We start from the raw sequence: 20,731 nt of genomic DNA on the forward strand, positions 1-20,731 counted from the left end.
GCTGGTAACCTTGGTAACTGACAACTTCCGATGAGCGGGACCCGGGCGTAGAGCGATGGCGGAGCCGAGACTCGGAACCGAGCTGGTGAGGGGGGCCCAGGGACCCTCAGGAACCCCCTTCCCTGCTGGGAGTCTGCTGCCGCGGCCCTCCTTCCTCTGCCCCGCTCACACGCGAGCTCCCTGGGGCGCGGCCGCGGCCCTGCACCCAGCTCCCCGCACAGCCGCGAAGTCCCTTAGCCCTGCTCTGGCAGCAGAGGCCTTGGTCCCCGGGGCGCTGCTGTGCACGGGGTTTTCGGCGCTCAGCGGGCGCGGGGCTGAAATACCAGGTCAAGCCTCCTCTGTGAGGAGGCTTCCTCCGCCCGCGGCGTTAGCCATCGTAGGGCCCCGCTCGGCCTGGCTGCGCCCGGAAATTAGACTTCGTACCAAATCGAAGTGTCTCGGTGCCCTTGTGGAGGAGCCAGCCCAAGGGGTGGGAGGCGCAAAATGAAGGACCCTTACAAGGGGGGACGGGGTGGATCTCTCTGACTTTGAATGCTGGGGAGTGGGGGTGATGGGGACAGGGGTGCAGCTGCAACATTAGTACCTGTGTTGTAACAACAGGGCAGCTGCACCAGTGACCAGTACTAATGCTGTAAAAGCAGCAAAGAGTCCTGTGGCACCTTATAGACTAACAGATGTATTGCAGCATGAGCTTTCGTGGGTGAATACCCACTTCATCGGATGCAGCATTTACAGATCCAGACTAACACGGCTACCCCTCTGATACAGTACTAATGCTGGTGTAAGCTCTGCTGGAGATACAGGGTGCTGGCATTCTCCCACCATTTTATCTAGATGATTTTCTAATCCAGTGCTGAAAATGGCCCAGATGCACTATTGCTCTGATGGGGATGGTGACCTAAGCCTTGAGGTAAATGGGATACTGGGAGGAAACACAAGGAGGAGGGTGCAACAGAGGGGGCCTCCTGATTCATACTGAGAAAACAGGGCAATCAGCTAGTTACCTTAGTTACAAAAGGAGCACTTAAAGACGATAAAGTAATTGCAGAGAAATTAAATTAATTCTTTGCTTCAGTCTTCCCAGCTGAGGATGTTAGGGAGATTCCCAAACCTGAACCGTCCTTTGTAGGTGACAAATCTGAGAAATTGTCACAGATTGAAGTGTCATTCGAGGAGGTTTTGGAATTAATTGATAAACTTAACAGTAACAATAACCAGATGGCATTCACCCAAGAGTTCTGGAAGAACTCAAATGTGAAATTGTGGAACTATTAACTATGGTTTGTAACGTGTCCTTTAAATTGGCTTCTGTATCCAAAGACTGGAAGATAGCTAATGTAACACCAACATTTAAAAAGGGCCCTAGAGGTGATCCCGGCAACGTCTAACGTCGGTACCGGGCAAATTAGTTGAAACAATAGTAAAGAATAAAATTGTGAGACACATAGAAGAGCATAACTTGTTGGGCAAAAGTCAACATGGTTTCTGTAAAGGCAAATCATGTCTTGCTAATCTGTTAGAGTTCTTTGAAGGGGTCAACAAACATGTGGACAAGGGGGATCCAGTGGGCATAGTGTACCCGCGGCATTACCCGAGCGGGGCCCTACGATGGCTAACGCAGTGGATACACTATGCCCACTGGATCCCCCTTGTCCACATGTTTTTCAGAAAGCCTTTGACAGGGTCCCTCACCAAAGGCTCTTATGTAAATTAAGTTATCATGGGATAAGAGAGAAGATCCTTTTATGGATTGAGAACTGGTTAAAAGACAGGGAACAAAGGGGTAGGAATAAATGGTAAATTTTCAGAATGGAGAGGGGTAACTAGTGATGTTCCCCAAGGGTCAGTCCTAGGACCAATCCTATTCAACTTATTTATAAATGATCCGGAGAAAGGGGTAAACAGTGACGTGCCAAAGTTTGCAGATGATACTAAACTGCTCAAGATAGTTAAGACTAAAGCAAACTGTGAAGAACTTCAAAAAGATCTCACAAAACTAAGTGATTGGGCAACAAAATGGCAAATGAAATTTAATGTGGATAAATGTAAAGTAATGCACATTGCAAAAAAATCACCCCAACTATACATATAATATGATGGGGCCTAATTTAGCTACAACTAATCAGGAAAGAGATCTTGGAGTCATCGTGGATAGTTCTCTGAAGTCATCCACGCAGTGTGCAGCAGCAGTCAAAAAAGCAAACAGGATGTTAGGAATCATTAAAAAAGGGCTAGAGAATAAGACGGAGAATATCTTATTGCCCTTATATAAATCCATGGTATGCCTACATCTTGAATACTGCATACGGCTATGGTCTCCTCATCTCAAAAAAGATATACTGGCATTAGAAAAGGTTCAGAGAAGGGAAACTAAAATGATTAGGGGTTTGGAATGGGTCCTATGTGAGGAGAGATTAAAGAGGCTAAGACTTTTCAGGTTGGAAAAGAGGAGACTAAGGGGGGATATGATAGAGGTATATAAATTCATGAGTGGTGTGGAGAAAGTGAATAATGAAAAGTTATTTACTTGTTCCCATAATATAAGAGTTAGGGCCACCAAATGAAATTAATGGGCAGCAGGTTTAAAACAAATAAAAGGAAGTTCTTCACACAACACAGAGTCAACCTGTGGAACTCCTTGCCTGAGGAGGTTGTGAAGGCTAGGACTATAACAGATAAATTATAAATTATAACATATTTTATAAATATCTGTTATAAATTATAACAGATAAACTAGATACATTCATGGATGTTAAATCCATTAATGGCTATTAGCCAGGATGGTAAAGAATGGTGTCCCTAGCCTCTGTTTGTCAGAGGGTGGAGATGGATGGCAGGAGAGAGATCACTTGATCATTACCTGTTAGGTTCACTCCCTCTGGGGCACCTGGCATTGGTCACTGTCGGCAGACAGCATACTGGGCTGGATGGACCTTTGGTCTGACCCAGTATGGCCATTCTTATGTACATGAACACAAAAAACATGGGAAACAAGCAGGAAGAATTGGAAGTTTTGGCGTTGCTAAAGAACTATGATGTGATTGGAATAACAGACTTGGTGGGTTAGCTCACATGACTGGAGCACTGTCAAGGATGGGTATAAACTGTTCAGGAAGGACAGGCAGGGGAGGAAAGGCGAAGGAGCTGCACTGTATGTAAGAGAGTGGTATGATTGCTCAGAGCTCCAGCATGAAACTGGAGAAAAGCTGTTGAGAGTCTTTGGAAGTTTAGATGTTTAGAAGCGAGAGCAACAAGGGTGATGTCGTAGTGGGTATGTGCTATAGACCAAAAGACCAAGAGGATGAGGTAGACGAGGCTTTCTTGGGACAATTAACTGAAGTTTCCAGAACACAGGCCCTGGTTCTCATGGGGGACTTCAGTCACCCTGACATCTCCTGGGAGAGCAATACAGCAGTGCACAGACAATCCAGGAAGTTTTTGGAGAGTGTTGGGGACACTCCTCTTGACCTGCTGCTTACAAACAGGGAAGAATTGGTAGGGGCAGTAGAAGTGGGTGGCAACCTGGGCAGTAGTGACCATGAGATGGTTGAGTTCAGGATCCTGACAAAGGGAAGAAAGGAGAGTAGCAAAATATGGACCCTGGACTTCAGAAAAGCAGACTTTGACTCCCTTAGGGAACTGATGGGCGGGATCCCCTGGGAGGCTAATATGAGGGGGAAAGGAGTGCAGGAGAGCTGGTTGTATTTTAAAGAAGCCTTATTGAGGGCGCAGGAGCAAACCATCCTGATGTGCAGAAAGAATAGCAAATATGGCAGGTGACCAGCTTGTCTGAACAGTAAAATCTTTGGTGAGCTTAAACACAAAAAGGAAGCTTACAAGAAGTGGAAACTTGGACAGATGACTAGGGAGGAGTATAAAAATATTGCTCGAGCATGCAGGGGTGTAATCAGGAAGGCCAAAACACAACTGGAGTTGCAGTTAGCAAGAGATGTGAAGGGTAACAAGAAGGGTTTCTACAGGTATGTTATTAACAAGAAAAAGGTCAGGGAAAGTACTATACCCACCTGGGGAAGTGAGGAAACAGATTAACAGAGCGAGATGGGTACCCAGAAATCACCTACTACAGGACAGGGCCAACAAGGAAAATAACAGAACACCACTGGCCATCATGTACAGCCCCCTGCTAAAACCTCTCCAGCGCGTCATCAACGATCTACAACCTATCCTGGAAAATGATCCCCCCACTCTCACAAGCCTTGGGAGGCAGGCCAATCCTTGCTTTCAGGCAGCCCCCCAACCTGACGCAAATACTCACCAGCAACTACACACCACACCACAAAAACACTAACCCAGGAACCAATCCCTGTAACAAACCCCATTGACTTCTCTGTCCCAATATCTATTCTAGCGACACCATCATAGGACCCAACCACACCAGCAGAGGCTCATTCACCTGCACGTCTACTAATGTGATATATGCCATCATGTGCCAGCAATACCCCTCTGCCATGTACATTGGCCAAACTGGACAGTCCCTATGTAAAAGAATAAATGGACACAAATCAGACGTCAGGAATGGTATCCTCAGGAAGTTCACAGATGACACTAAGCTGGGGGGAGAGGTAGATACACTGGAGGGTAGGAATAGGGTCCAGAGTGACCTAGACAAATTGGAGGATTGGGCCAAAAGAAATGTGATGAGGTTCAGCAAGGATAAGTGCAGAGTCCTGTGCTTAGGACGGAAAAATCCCATGCATCGCTACAGGCTGGGGACCGACTGGCTAAGCAGCAGTTCTGCAGAAAAGGACCTGGGGATTACAGTGGATGAGAAGCTGGATATGAGTCAGCACTGTGCCCTTGTTGCCAAGAAGGCTAATGGCATATTGGACTGCATTAGTAGGAATGTTGCCAGCAGATAGAGGGAAGTGATTATTCCCCTCTATTCGGCACTGGTGAGGCCACATCTGGAGTATTGTGTCCAGGTTTTGGGACCCCCATTACAGAAAGGATGTGGAGAAATTGGAGACAATTTTCGTTGCCCTTTGCTGGACTATCAGGGGGCTGGGGTACATGACTTACGAGGAGAGGCTGAGGGAATTGGGCTTGTTTAGTCTGCAGAAGAGAAGAGTGGGGGGATTTGATAGCAGCCTTCAAATACCTGAAGGGGGGGGTTCCAAAGAGGATGGATCTAGGCTGTTCTCAGTGGTGGCAGATGACAGAACAAGGGAGCAATGGTCTCAAGTTGCAGTGGGGGAGGCCTAGGTTGGATATTAGAAAACACTATTTCACTAGGAGGGTGGGGGGCACATAACAATCTTCAAATATGTAAAAGGTTATTTGAAAGAGGACCGTGATCAGATGTTCTCTATGTCCACTATGGGTAGGACAAGAAGTAATCGGCTTAGTTTGCAGCAAGTGAGATTTAGGTTAGGTATTAGGAAAACCTTTCTAGCTATAAGCAGAGGTAAGCACTGGAACAGGTCATGTAGGGAGGTTGTGGAATCCCTGTCACTGGAGGTTTTCAAGAATAGGTTAGACAAACACCTATCAGCGATGATCTAGGATTACTTGGTCCTGCCTCAGATCAAGGGGCTCTGGACTAGATGACTTCTTGAGATCCTTTCCAGCCCTATATATTTGTGAAGTCAGTTAACAATTCTGTTACTGATGAGTGATTTAGAACAGAATCCAGCTTGCTCACTCAGGGCTCTTCCAGGCTATTATAAATAAAATGTAGTCACTAAAATGAGCAGATTCTGAATACCCCTGGGGGATATTGGTTGAGTAAGGTGTTGATCAATAGAGTAGTACTTTGCTGTAGCAGTGGGTTTGTAAGGAGTGCATCCATCCCTACTTCCTTTCAGAGGTGGAGTGAACCATTGATGTTAAATGTTATAGACATTTTGGTACCCACAGCTGCAGAGTTTGACTAGTAACTGGGCTCTCAGTGAATTCATCCCAAGATTGATTTTCAGATGAAAATCAATTTAATGTTGAGTCTTTAATCATTTAATTGCTGTGTTTCAGCTTGGCATGACACACCTGGTAAAAGGATTATGCTCTCAGAGCCAGTGTGTGATCTATTTTTATTTAAATCACTTGAGCGTGTCGTTAAGAATTTTTCAGTTTGGCATTACAGTCTAAAACTACTAACACTTTGATCTATGAAAAGTACAATGCTTATCACAAAGCAGCATCAAAACTTAAATGTGCCACTTCACTGCTTGTGCTAGATCTGTTGTCCCACATGTTATTTATTGTCCCCCAAATTTTCTTATCTTTGTGCTACTTTCGTGGACAGTAATATTTACAATGTAATAGACATTCAATCTTACTCTAGCTTGCAACAGGGGCAAGGATATTCTCCTTCATCTGGAGAATTTTCCTTTGCCTTGACCCCCGGCAGGTAGTCTTAACTCCGTCACCCTTTACTGTCAGTATAATCAGCTTATGTTTTAATTTTTGGAGACCTGAAAGAGATTTATGAACTGATTACAACAGAAATTTAATCACCATAATTAGTTTCCTCACTGAATCTAAGACTTTCTCGAAGGTAGAATCTGTCAGCTATGCTCTAGGGAGGTGGAGAAGGTCTTTTAATAGCACCTGACAAGCAGGCTTCATCATGGGAGCTCTGAGGTTTTATCATCTCACCGGGGACACGGAGCTTCAGCAATATTGCTTGTTCTCCACTGAGTTGCTTCCAGTGTAAAAGGGAAGAATGGCCATACTCCAGTCTAAATGGATTCAGCATTTCCAACAAGTGTGCTGAAGTCTAGAGATTTAGCAATCTTGGGTGAAATTGGATAACATTGTGTGGTATGGCTAATTCTGTGCTGTGACATTATCTGGGGTGTAGTAACATGAAACATAAACGTGAGATTTAGACATTTTAAGCCTAGACTCCCCAAACCAGTAGAAAATGTACTGTAGGGAATTATCTTGTACAGGGCCCTGGGAAGTGGCAGGACATGGCACAGTAGTAACTTCCTTCACCCACCTTTGTGAATCTATAAGAAAATGCCTAATAGGAAAGACTGGTGTTTGGATTTTTTTGCATTACTGAAAGTCTGAACTGTGGAAGTGAAAGGAGTTGCTAGTCAATTTAGAGAGAGAGAGGGAGTTTTTCTACTTTTATATCCATACTTCTGTTTAACTCTTTTCTGAGTGTATGATTAACAATTTGTAGACCTGCCATCCCAAGACAGATGTGATCATATAAAATTTTCACAGCTAGGCACTGGGATGCCAAAGGGAGATTTACAAAAGAGCTGCCCGCAATCTCCAGTGTTGTAAGTGGCTAACATTTGTCCTAGATTAAGGCCTGGTCTACATTTACAAGTTAGGTTGACATAGCTACGGTTAACAGGAGTGTGAAAAATTCACTCCTCTGAGCATCATAGTTAAATGAACCTGACCCCTGCCTGGTGTAGACATGGCTAGGTCAGTGGAAGAATTCTGCCATCGACCTAGCTACTGCCAGTTGCTGTGGAAGAAGCATTCCACTGCAGGGAGAACAGCTCAGACACTACCAGAGAAGGAAGGCCAGCTCACATGAGTGGGGGTGAGGGGGCGGAGACAAGGATGTAGGGGTGTAGATCCCCTAGAGGGACAGGGGGGCCCCCATATCCTGGAATACTTATACCAGGGGAGAATGTGGGGCTGACAGGCATCCCTGCATCTATTCTCCCCCAGTCTCCCTTCCCAGTGTCCCTCCTCTGAATCTCCCTATCCCTCTCACCTCCCATCCCTATTTATTGATCCCTCTCCCCATGGTGCAGCCCCAAACCCCTCTCACTCCTCTTCCCCCTAAAATGCCCTTCATTGGAAACAAGCATTTGTGCATCTAATTTTATTTTACAAGAATACTTTATTACGTTTCCCACCCATTCCCCCCCACCCAAAAAAAACCCTCCAAACACTGATGCACAGATTTTAAGCAATATGCCCTGAGACCATGTCCAGATTTCTGCCCAAGATTGGGCTCAAACTGACACTGGCTGTGTGGGTTAGAGTTAAAAAACTACTGCTTATCTCTTGAGCTATCCAGGTGGTGTGAAATTTTGAAGGCTACACATTCGGTTAATTCTTCTGTCCATGTCTGCACAGTGTAATCTGTTACAGTGGTTTTCAAACTTTTCTGGCGACCCAGTTGAAGAAAATTGATGCTCGTCACCCTACGGAGCTGGGGATGAGGCGTTTAGGGTGTGGGAGGGGCTCAGGGCTGGGGCAGAGGGTTGAGGTGAGGGCTGCGGGGTGGGACCGGGAATAAGGGGTTCACGGTGTGGGAGGGGGCTCTGGGATGGGACTGGAAATGAGGGGCTTGGGGTGCAGGAAGGGGCTCTGGGTTTGGGGGGGCTCAGGGTGGGGACAGGAGATTGGGGCGTGGGGTTGGGGCGCGGGCTTACCTCGGGCGGCTCCCGGTTAGAGGTGCAGTTGGGGTGCCAAGCCAGGCTTCCTGCCTGTCCTGGCACTGCGGACCGTGCTGTGCCCCAGAAGTGGCCAGCAGCAGGTCCAGCTCCTAGGCGGAGGCATGCAAATGGCTCCGCGCGGCTCTTGCCCTGGTGCTCGGGGCAGGGGCAGGACACGGATCCTTGTAGCTGCCCCCAGCCTAGGAGCTGGACCTGCTGCTGGCCCCTTCTGGGGCGCAGCATGATGTCAGAACAGGTAAGAACTAGCCTGCCTTAGCCGGGCAGCACCGCCAATGGGATTTTTAATAGCCCGGTCGGCGGTGCTGACCAGAACCTCTGTGACCCAGTGCCTTACATTCCACGACCCAGTACTGGGTCACGACCCGCAGTTTGAAAATCACTGATCTATTACGCACATGAGCCTTAGAACTGTGTGTTATGCACCAAACTGTAGAAGCAAATTCTTCTTCAAATAATGTTTTAATTTGATTTCTGCCAAAAGGCCGGTGGGTGCCAGGCATTGTATTGGGGGAAGGGTGTGTGATCTCAGCCCTGGTTTAATTCCTATGGCAGCTGTTCTAGGGCTGTTCAAAAAACCTTGCCAGAATGAAGAAGAGGTCAGTGTAGCTGGAAAACTTCTCTCTCTCACCAACAGATGCTGGTCCAATAAAAGTTATTACCTCCCCCACCTTGTCACTTTAACATCCTGGGACCAACATGGCTACAACAACACTTCAAATTGTCAGAATGTGTCAACTTTGAGAAAAGCAGGTTTTTTCCAGGGGCTATATCTTGAGAACCTTTTGATCAAATGGTTCCAAAATTCGATCACTAACAGAACCCTGAGACCCTATGAGACACATATAATTTCACAGCAATCAAAGTAACCAGGCAGATTTTAGAGCACTTAGAGTCGAGCTTTAAACAGAAAGCTGGTCTTAACCTTAACTGTTGGTGATGCATGAGATGGAATAGAATCTAGCTCAGTTATATTGGCTTGCAGGAGTAAAAAAGCAATCAGACTTAACTTTGATTATTAAAAATGGCAGATCTGATCCTAGATGCACACAGGAAGTAGATCTGCTCAGTGTTTTGAGTGTAGAAACCTACTTTGAGTCAGTCGTGCTTTTTGTGTCTAAAGGATGTTTCCCGTTTGTCAATGCCTGCCTTAACTTCCTAAGTGTCTGCCTTAGCTCCATGGTGAGAGTCAGATCTTAAGAACAGCAAAAGGATTTTTGTGATCTTTATTTGAATAATTCTCTCCTCTTTGCTGTCAACAAATATCTGTCAGGTCTGCTACAAGCAGCACTCTTCTGCTTGAGATTTTGACGTGTTTGGAATCAAACGTCGGTGTCTTGTGTGCATTTCTCTGAAGCATTTACCGTTTGGCACAGTCAGAGGCAGAAGTCTAGGCTAGGTGTTCCTTTAATCTGCTCCAGTGCATTACTATGATCCTAGTGTATATTCTCTCAATGTAGAAAAGATCTCATCTTCACTAATGCTCAGCAATTTCACAATTAGCTTTGCATCAAAAGCAGTGGGAGTGGATGTCTCTAAATGGCCAGCGATGCTAAGAATGTGTCCTCCATCTGGCAGCATAGGCGCAGACTTCCCCTCTTTCCCCTGGGAGCTTGACACCTTCTCTGCCCCCACCTCCATTCCACCCCTTCCATGAGGCCCTGCCCCCTTCCCTGCCCCCATTCCAAACCCTTCCCCAAAGTCCGCACCCCAACTCCGCCCCCTCCCTGCCAATATTTCAACTCCTTCCCCAAATCCCTGGCCCAGCCCTGCCTCCTTCCCTGATTATGCCATGTTTCCACTCCTCCTGCCCTCCCGTAGCATGCTAAGCGCTGCCAAACAGCTGTTTGGCAGTGGCTGGACGGGAAGCGCTGGGAGGTAGGTGAAGGAGCAGGGATGTGGCGTGCTCAGGGGAGGAGAAGGAGGTGAGGTGGAGGGTGAAGGGAGTTTGGCTGCCGGTTGGTGCAGAGCACTAACTAATTTTTCCCTGTGGGTGCTCCAGCCCCAGAGCACCCACGGAGTCGGCGCCTATGTTTGCCAGTGCCAAGAATAGAAAAGGGGTTAATAGATCTCCCCACCATATCACAGCAGGGTAGTTTCCATAGCTTACATTTCCTCATCCAGAAAAGGTGGTATGCTAGGGTACAAGAATTAGACCACCCTATTCCAGCACCAGACCCTACCAGTGATGTCTTCAGAACAGCACAGAGAGCCTTTTGAAACACCCTGTTAATCAAATGCCTCTCACAGTTAATATTAGGACTCCTTTCCTTAGGACCAAATCCTGCAAACCCTTCTCATGTGAGTAGTTCCAGCGAGTCCCATGGGACTACTCATTACTACACTACTGCAGAGAATCTTCTATTCTCCTTCCCTGAACCACTTCAGACCCACAGTGCTGTAATTAGCTGTGTAGGCAGTTAGTGTTCTTGTGTAATGGACTTCTGCCATTCCCATTGATTTTTAAGGAGCTTTTTATATGGTTGCATTTTCAATAAGCAAAATATGTCCATGTTACTCTCACTTCCCAACCCCTAATAAATGTAGGCGTACTAACTATATTGATGTTAGCTAGCAATAAAAACACTTGTACTTATTAAGATCAGAGATTTTTCTTAATCTACACAAATAGCAAATATCTGGATTGAGCTTCCAACAGAAATGACTAGCATCTGGCTGGTACAGTAGATTCTGTTTAGCAGAGATACTGCTATTTTTGCTTTGTGCTTTGACATTTGCCAGCTGTCCTTTTGGGGGGTTTTGTGGGGGAATTCCTTGAAGAAGCCTTGTCATTTTAACACTGTCCTTTTCTATCATTTCAGGCTTCACCATTCCCAATAGCTACAGAACCTCAGAAACCCCGCCCAAGAAAAGGTTTGTTTAAGGATGTGCTTACAATAGTATTACTTAGGTAGGAGAACATAAAAAGATTGCTCTATAATGCGTAAACCTGTCTGAGAAGCACACGTGTCCACTACTAAACTTACTCCCACTTGTGATGCAATCTGTATATGAATCATTTGTTTCCAGAGGTGAAAAGCGAGTATACTCATTTACTGCACAATGTGGTCTTTAATCACTTCTGTGTATGGCAGTGGTGGCCAAACTTACCAACCCTCCGAAGTTTAAGAGCTGGGGCGTGCCTGCCAGTTGCTTGGGGCTTCAGCCTTGTGGCAGGGTGATGGGGCTAGGGGTTTCTACTCTGCAGGGAGGGGGATCTTGAGGCTTCAGCCCCATGGGAGGCACCTGTCTGGGCTCAGGGCTTCAGCCCTGCTCCTGCTGAAGCCCTGAGCCCCAGCAGGCATTCCACGTGTGCTTGAAGCCCTGAGACCCCCCATCCCTGCTGGGCAGAAGGCAGAGGTGACACAAGGGGTCACATGGCCCCCCAGATTTTTGCCAGGATTTTCTGGCCACACTTGGTCACACAGTGCCACTGGGCTCCCTCCCTGCACAGCAGCTGCTGGAGCTAGCAAGTTGGAAGCTGCGATCATGGGGAGAGGCAGCGGCAAACAGCTGGGAGTTGCAGGGAGAACTGCTGAGGGTAAGAGAGGAGTGTCCCGGGGGGGGGAGGGCAAACCTTTAAATTGTGCCCCCGCCCAGCAGGCATCAGTTGTCTCTGGCAGAAGTCCAAGCACCACCACCCTGCAGCAGGGCAGAAGCCCTGAGCATGCACAGCCCCTTCACCCTCCCCCCCTTCCCAGTCTGGTAGACGGAAAATGGGGGTGGGGGGCACTGCAAGCCGCACTTTAACTGTAAAAGAGCCCCAGTTTGGCCACCCCGGTGTATGTTTTATTAGATATATACTTACTGGGCTGTTCTGCAATTTGGTTTTCATTTTCCTCTTGATTAATGTGGGTTTGCTCATTATCTATTCTGTAAATTCCTGGATTCTTTAAAGTGATGCTTTACCCTAAAGATGCCATTGTGGAACTCCAGATTCATTAAGCTTAATGATTTTTCATATAAAATTTCCTTGGTTTGGAAGTAAAATGTTTGTTTTTGTAACTGCCTTCCTCAAACTCGCTGTGGTATTTAAGTGGGTTTGCACAGATTTAAAAGAAGGCCTAATTTGGCCTGCAGAACCTCTTATTGGTGATGCTATATGAAATGGGAGGGAAAATGCAGCTTGACTCTCAGATCCCTGAGGGTTTGTGGTGCTGCCAGATAGATTATTATTATTTTACTTGCAAACTGAGCAAATTTGGTCTGGAAATGCCCTTAATCACTTTTTAGGGCATATCACTCATTTAAGACAATTCAGGGAGCACTCAGCTTTGCTTCCAACACAGCTATTGATGTTTGGCATACGTTCTACCTCCCTGTCTGTGGGAAGTCCAGGCTGTAGTTCTAAATGCCCTGTGATGCAGAGAGCCTTAGTGCTGTCATCCTCTCCCTTGACTCTCTGTTTAAAGGGTGTAGATACAATGTGAGTACTAAATGGGCACTTATTTGCCATCTTAATGACAGCAGGATAATGTGTCATAACCTCTGGCTTCTAAAGGCAAAGCTCTTCATTTGTTATATTGGAATTCTGCCATGGCTGAGCTCAGGAGTTCAGAGAAGCCATTTTGTTTCTCCTGAGGGGGAGATCAAACTAAATGAAAGAAGGCTGTTGAGTCCTGTCAGCTGAATTCTAGCAGTGGAACAGGATATGAGGCCATATCCCAAAGCTGCTACTGTGTGGTTACAGAACCCAGATCTTAAGGTTGCTGACCTGTGCATTGAGTCCAAGCCTCTGTACAGCAGATACCAGTTTTCACGTAGAGCTGAGAGGGAGAGACTGTTATAGCTGCAGGGTCTCTGTCAAAGTAGTTTAGCCCCAAAATGTCTTTCCCCTGACAGCGTTCTGTTCTGGGGTGAAAATGATGGCTGTATCATCCTGAAATGACTGACCCATGTCTTCCTAGATAGGCTGATCCTCCCACTTGCTGTGTGCTATGTTCCTTTCCTAGTCCTTCATATCCATCCTTTTCTGTGAAGCCTCCTACTCTGATCTCCTCTCCCGTGATGCTCCGACGCCTGAGTTGTTCTGCAATGTCTTGTTGTGTGCATTATGTAATATTTGTATGAATTACATGGGGGTGGGGACATTGTCTTTCTGTTTCTAGAGCACGGTGTTCACTTACAGTGCTCTAAAAATAGCAACTGTAGAGGGCCACAGATTTGAAGTGAAGTTTCATAGAATGTCAGGGTTGGAAGGGACCTCAGGAGTTCATCTAGTCCAACCCCCTGCTCAAAGCAGGACCAATCCCCAGACAGATTTTTGCCCCAGATCTCTAAATGGCCCCCTCAAGGATTGAACTCTCAACCCTGCGTTTAGCAGGCCAATGCTCAAACCACTGAGCTATCCCCCCCCTTGAACTTTTGCTTCAAGGCCCTTTCCTCTAGTGCTATGATATATTAATCCATTCCTTCATAATTTATAAATTTAACAATCCAAAAAAAATGTTGCCATCAACCTAACACACCAGTGGAGGTGGGTTGTGGTTGAAGATGGCATGCATTAGCTTAGTTTTTAGCTTAGTTGTTAAATTGAGAGTCAGGTGTCTTGCATCTGTTTGTGTGAATTTATATTAATCATCTGAGGAAACATGAGCTCCAGCAGTTAAGACTTCCTTGATGGGACCACCATTATGGCAGGTGGGATTTTTCTTCTGTGTAACCCCCTGACCATGTGCTATTGAATAATATTTTAGGAAAACCTCTCCAAAATCTTGAAAAGTCTCCACACTAATTTTATGAACTTTTTTGTTGTTGCTATATTAGAAGACTACTCTCTGTGTTAAACTGAGACCCTATCTCTCAGTCCCAGAAGACCCAACATCATTCAGTCTGCTATATGAACTTAAAGTGGAATTGGAAATGAGCTTTTTAATAATTAAGGGATTTTCTGAAAGCTTAGTGAAAATTCAAATGAGGGACGTCCTTGGAGCAGTGATAGTCAAAGAGACATAGGGGTGACCGTAGGCAGATACTCAGATAGGACTTTACAATAAATTGTTTGGGCAGCAGGTAGGTGGATAGTCGATGTGGTTCTGGTCAGAACACACCTGAAACCAGGGTGGATTTGATTTAAATCAAATTGATTTAAATCATGATTTAAATCACTAGTCAGGAAGACTCGATTTAATCATGGATTTCTACATAAAAGTGCATACATATTCTTCACAACTCAGAGATAGATATAGGTTTCATTTTTAGAAGGTACACACTATACATTTTAAAGTGATTTATTCTGAAAACATTTCAGATTAGTTTTACAGCTATATCAGAAAATGAATTGTTGTTTGGTTATTTAATTTACCAAAGGTAATTGAAGCAAATATTTATGAAGTCATTGGTAGGTGAACTATCTCCAATGCAACAGGTTAATCATTAATATTTGAGGATTTTCTTGCCATGCTGTATTAGGAAGAGAACATCAACAGACAGACATTTAAATTGTTTTATTTAACTAAAACAACACTATGTATTCTGGATTTTTTTCTTCATCAGCAAACGTATAATATTTTAACAAAACAAGCATATGAATTTTTGAATTTAGTTAAACATTCAAGTTTTTTAAAATCAGGTTTGTTTTTGTTAAAATTGTTTTTAACTAAAATAGTTAAATGAAATATTAAAAAAAAAATTTAAATTGACTATGCCAGCAAGTCAACATGAGAAACTTAAATCATGGCTTCTGCAGCTAACTCAGTCATCGTCACCTTCATTTTCCTGTTTGTTCATAATCTGGAAAAGAAAAGCAAGCTTTCCTGCTTTTTCAGGTCCCAAACGATTTCTCAATTTGGAATGAATTAGTCCAAAGGAAGAAAATATTCTTTCTACACCGACAGAAGAAGCTACTGCTGTTAAAAGTGAGATTATCACTTCAACAGTCTCTGAATCCAAGCACTTAAGTGATTTCCACCAGTTCACTGGTGTGACTTTCTTTAAAACATCATCAGCAAACATAGATTTCTGGAATGGTTCACCCTTAGCTCTGAAGTTTATTATAGTTGGCATTATGGAGGGATGATTGCTGGATGTCCACATCATAGCCAACTCCTCTTCTTCAGTAGTTAAGGTTTGGCCCTGGTACCAAGTATTGAGAATATTTGGAAGAAAATGAGCTGGAGATAGTGCTTGTCCCATTTGTTTGTTTGTTTTTTAATGCTTGTAATTTAACTCTGTCCTTGCATATTTCTCTTTTTAAGATCTCACTCAGTTCCTTCCATATTTCAACAGTGTCAGCAATAAAACAGCTATTTTCCTGCATTTTGTTCAAGACTGCAGAAAGAGGCATCAGGGCACTCAGCATGTGTTCAACATTTCTCTTAAACCCAATGTTGAGAACTTTGGCTGTAACAGTGCCATCTATTTTTTCGTGATTTTGTTCACAAGCTGTCATCAGATTAGGCCAGTTTTTGATATAGTGCTCAAAACAGTCCACTACTGAGTTCTATCACACGTCTTGTGGGAGAGTTAGCTTGGTTCCTTCCACTTTTTTCAGAGCAGCTGCTGCAAAGTGGTTCTTACGGAAGTATTTTTAAATTTCAACAACATTAGCCTTTATTTCTGGAACACCGAAGTCTTTGGTTAGGAGGTGCATCAAATGAGCACTGCAACTGTATGTTATTAGCTTGGGACTCTCTTCTAAATAATTTCTTCTCATCTTGGATACATTTGCAGCATTGTCTGTGACCAAGCTGCGTACTAGACATTTGATTTTTTTTTTCACAGTTTGTTATAGCTTTTTCTACTGCTACTTCTTGTAAGTATTCTGCTGTGTGTGCATTTCCTGATGTATCAATTGTTTCTGTAAGGAAGACATTCCCTTCTTCTGTTGTCACACAAGCACATACAACAGGATCATTGTGGACATTGCTCCACCCATCAAGACTCAGGTTAATAATTTAATCCTCTAGACCTTTTGCACACTGCTCAATTTCTCTTTCATACATTTTATCCAGCAATTTGCCTGCGACATCTGCTCTGTTGGGTGGACTGTATCCTGGTCTTAATGACTGAACCATGTTAATGAAGTGTGGGTTCTCAGTCATACGGAAAGGAGAGTTTGTTGCATAAACAAGCCGGGGAATTTTTTCATCAATTACCTCTTTTTGTAATCTGCTGGTTCTTAACACAAACATATCTATGGTTGTTTCTGGGTGATGGAGATTTTTTTTCTTTTTGCTACAGGTGATATACTGTGGCTATGTGACATACATGATGTGACTGAAACACTATAATTGGCAGATAACTCTGAAACTATAGAAAATAATGGTGATCCTGAAGGTGGATAGTCTTCAGAATCCTTTATATTGAGGATGGATTCTCCTAAACAAAATAAGCCAATGCAGTTATTTAATTATTATTACCATATTGCTCATTTAGTGTTACTCATTGCATTCACTGACACTCAGTACTACTTTAAAGGTGAAATTGTAAAAGGAAGATCTGCCTATTTCAGCTATTTATTTTTTATTACAACTGTATCTAAAATGATAGTACCATAGAGTAACAACTATATTTTTTGCTCAAACATGAGAAGTCAAGAATAGTCCAGAAGGAAGACAGGCAGTCCTTAAGAAAGAAGTATGAAATAAAAAAGTTTACCAACATGAAGATCCTGCATGTTCAGAAATGTTCCTTTCATCATCTTCAACGCAGCTTCCTCCTGAGAAGAAACACGTCTCATGATGTTTCATTCAGGCAACCAGGCCTTGCATTTCTTTGTTGCACTGTTTGCATTTTGCACGCATACCTGTCTTACTCACAGGTAGAAGGAACTTCATTAAAATATTTCCAAACTGGGTCCTTTTCATGTCCTGCTGCCATTATAGGTTTCCCCCTCTAGTGAGAGAATGGTATGGGAGATCTCAAATCAATGAAGGCTACATTCAGAAAAACCTCAAGACTTTTGAAATATGCTGTTCAAACAGTTTCATTTTTGTTTCTACTGCCTGTCCCTCACTTCTCACATTTATCTCCAGACTTCTTCTCCTTATCCAGATCTATTCCGCCCCCAACAATCTTCTATTCATTGAACTTTTTGAAACTTTGCACTTTTAGAGAGAGGTAAAGGGATTGACTTCGTGTACACAAATTTGCAGAGGGACAATAGGGTTGAGATCTGTTATTTCTCACCTCTATATATTATTTATTTATTTAAAAATATTTTTGCTGTTAACAAGCATGTTATCTCTGGAGACACTAATCCACAGTTTGAGAACTGTAAAACTAAGCGTCTCTGATGGTATCTTCTAGACTGATCACTGAGTCGCATTGGGTAGATAGAACGATTAACCTAAATAATCTATACAGAAGCCCTTGGAACCCCATAAAACTGGGTCCCTAATCCATGAATTATTGGAACTAATTTACAAAACTTTTCTTAAACATTACATGAATATATTGTCTCAGACTATAAAATTAGAATTTATAATCCCTATTCCATGATGAGATACATTATAGCTCAAAGATATCTTAATAGGTTTTTCCTCAAAAACCATTTTATTAAAAAAAATCCGATTTAAATAAAAAAAATCTGATTTCTTTTTTTAAATCATTGATTATTATCCACCCTGCCTGAAACATTGTGTTCAGTTCTGGGCACCACATTGTTAGGAAGAACTTGAGAAATGAGAGGAAATTTACTTTTGTTGCTCATCTCTGATTAGAGGGCTGGATTAATGGTTTTGGTAGGAAAGACTCGAGACCAACATACGTGTAGCTTGGCTAAGTGACAACTAACAAGGAACAGGAACATTCTCCTTTCGTTTGGTTCTCCTTTCCACACAAATGTAACTCCGTCTTCAGCAGTTATGCAGAATGGATGCTGCTGGGAGAGGAGAATCAGGCCTGTGCCTCTTTTTTTCATCATGGCAGTGTCCCTTGCACTAAAGGTGGGCATCCTCTCTGCAATACCTGGCATGGCTCAGGTAGTGTTTGAGGGGAAAGCTTTGGAAGGCTCCATGTTTGCCAGATACTGTTTGCCTGCATTGCTTTTAGTGTGGTGAGCAAAAGCTTATTTGATCAGCCTGTTTGTTAATCTCTGGAAAATGAGGGCAAGAGCAAGATTTGTAATGGGAAGTGACATAACTGTGTGTGTGTGTGTGTGTGATGGTAAGGATGGGAAGGGAGAGTGGCATATGGTGTGTACTTTTACAGAGAGGAGTTGGGGGAGGGGGAGCAGAGCAATATTCCAAATCTACTTTACTAGAGTCTCTTGATGAGGCTCCTGCATTAACCAAGAAGCCTATTCTAATTCAGCTGAAGAGTTGATGATTTAAATTAGGGGACTAGAGACATCTGCATAAGCTTTGCTCTATAAAGAGGTGTGTTTGCGCTTGTTTTAAAGGAGCAGTGTCAAGATACTGAAGCCTGAAAAGGTAACATTATCTTGTGTCAGTTTCCCTTGTTTTAGATTTTAAAATACAATCAAATCAACATCAGTACAAGCAGAGCTACAAATTGATGGAGACCAGTTAGTTGGTTAATTGCAGACCCAGCCCTGCAAGCTGCTCTAGCTGAGTGAACTTCTGTGCCCACATGGAGCCTCCCTGACTTCAGTAGGGCTCAGGTATCCGCCTGCACACAGATGCTTGCAGGATCAGGGCCTTGGAATTTCAGCTGTTGTTCAGCACTTGTTACACTGGGGCCCTGATTTTGGTTTAGCACCTCTGGGCTTTACAGTAGTACAGTGCACATCAGAAAGTTTTCTCTCGGTTGGCCAGATATGGTAATCACGTAACTAGATTTATCACGTGGTGGTAGCTGAGATGTTGCATCCTGGGCACGTCACCTCAGTGAATGTGAATTCTTTTGTATTATGGGGAAAGGATTTTGCAAGCATGAGGAGTGACCTTACTTTCTACTCTGTTGCCCTAAGCTAGCCCTCCTGTAGTAGGTATTTTCATTCAAGTCATCTAGTCCAGCCCCCTGCACTGAAGCAAGACTGAGGGCTTGTCTATACTTATGGCTAAATCTGCACTCCTGTGATTGGTGCAGTGATGTCGATTTAGCGGGTCTGGTAAAGACACCCTAAGTTGATGGCAGAGCACTCTCCTGTCGACATCTGTACTCCACCTCCCTGAGAGGCAGAAGATAAGTCATTGGGAGAGCATCTCCCGTTGACAGATCAACTTACACTGGTGTCTACACCACACTAAGTCGGGGGTTCTCAAACTGAAGGTCAAGACCCCTTAGGGGGTCATGAGGTTATTACATGGGGGGTCGCGAGCTGTCAACCTCCACCCCAAACTCCACTTTGCCCTCCAGCATTTATAATGGTGTTAAATATATAAAAAGTGATTTTAATTCATAAGGCAGGTCGCACTTAGAGGCTTGCTGTGTGAAAGGGGTCACCAGTTTGAGAGCCACTGATCTAAGTTACTTACGGCTTTAGTGTAGACCAACCCTAAGTATTAGTGTTTGTCAAATCTGTTCTTAAAAACCTTAAGTGACAGAGATTCCACAACTTCCCTAGGTAATTTGTTCTAGTGCTTAACTACCCTTATAATCAGGAAGTTTTTCTTAATGTCTAACCTAAATCTCCCTTGCTGGAATTTAAGCCCATTACTTCTTGTCCTGTCCTCAGTGGTAAGGAGAACAATTTATCACCCTCCTCTTTATAACAACCTTTTACATACTTCAAAACTGTTATCATGCTCCTCTTGCTCTTCTCTTCTCCAGACTAAACACACCTGATTTTTTTTCAATCTTTCCTTTTATGTCATGTTTGCTAGACCTTTAATCATTTTTGTTGCTCTCCTCTGAACTTTCTCCAATTTGTAGACATCTGTCCCTCTCAGTCCTTCCCCCCCCCCACTTAAGGCTGCTGCTCCTCAGGTATGATGCGGTTTCAGGGAAAGGCACTGTAGGAAACGCTGCATTTTTTTTAACGAGGCACTAGTATCTGAGCAGAACTTGGCTGAGCAAATCTGCTTCTCCAAAAGAGCAGAGGCTGGGAGTGGGTTTCAGAGCACAATCCCCTCTCCTCTGCCTGCACAGTAATGATTGCTGGCTGCATCCATTTAGGACTAAAGATCCACAAAGGAAGAACTGAAATAATGTCTTCTCTGAGTAGACTTTTATATACCAATATATGCAATCTGACTATCAATGCCTTCTAAAAGCAATATTGCCTGATGGGCAGAGCACTCAACTTTGACTCAGGAAACCTGTGTTCTAGTCCCATCTCTGCCACTGTCTTGCTATGGCACCTTTGGCGAGTCCTTTCCCTTCTGTGCCTCAGTTTCCCCCATCTGTAAAAAGGGGATCTCCCCCTTTTAGATCTACTTATGAAAAGTTCAACATAAGAGCTAAGTAATATTATTATTTATTATGCTGAGTTGAGA

General features: G+C 43.9%; 1 protein-coding gene across 1 annotated transcript in view; it reads left to right on the forward strand.

The window, feature by feature from the left end:
• The window catches only part of BBS4 (Bardet-Biedl syndrome 4), an 89,124-nt gene continuing 68,393 nt past the window's right edge, over window positions 1-20,731 (forward strand). The window contains exons 1-2 of the mRNA XM_044980066.1: window positions 1-85; window positions 11,213-11,264. Of these exons, the coding sequence (XP_044836001.1) occupies window positions 56-85; window positions 11,213-11,264 (82 nt within the window). The 5' untranslated portion in view covers window positions 1-55. The remainder of the gene's footprint in view (window positions 86-11,212; window positions 11,265-20,731) is intronic.

This window comes from Mauremys mutica, chromosome 11 (assembly GCF_020497125.1).
Source record: "Mauremys mutica isolate MM-2020 ecotype Southern chromosome 11, ASM2049712v1, whole genome shotgun sequence".
NCBI lineage: Eukaryota > Metazoa > Chordata > Testudines > Geoemydidae > Mauremys > Mauremys mutica.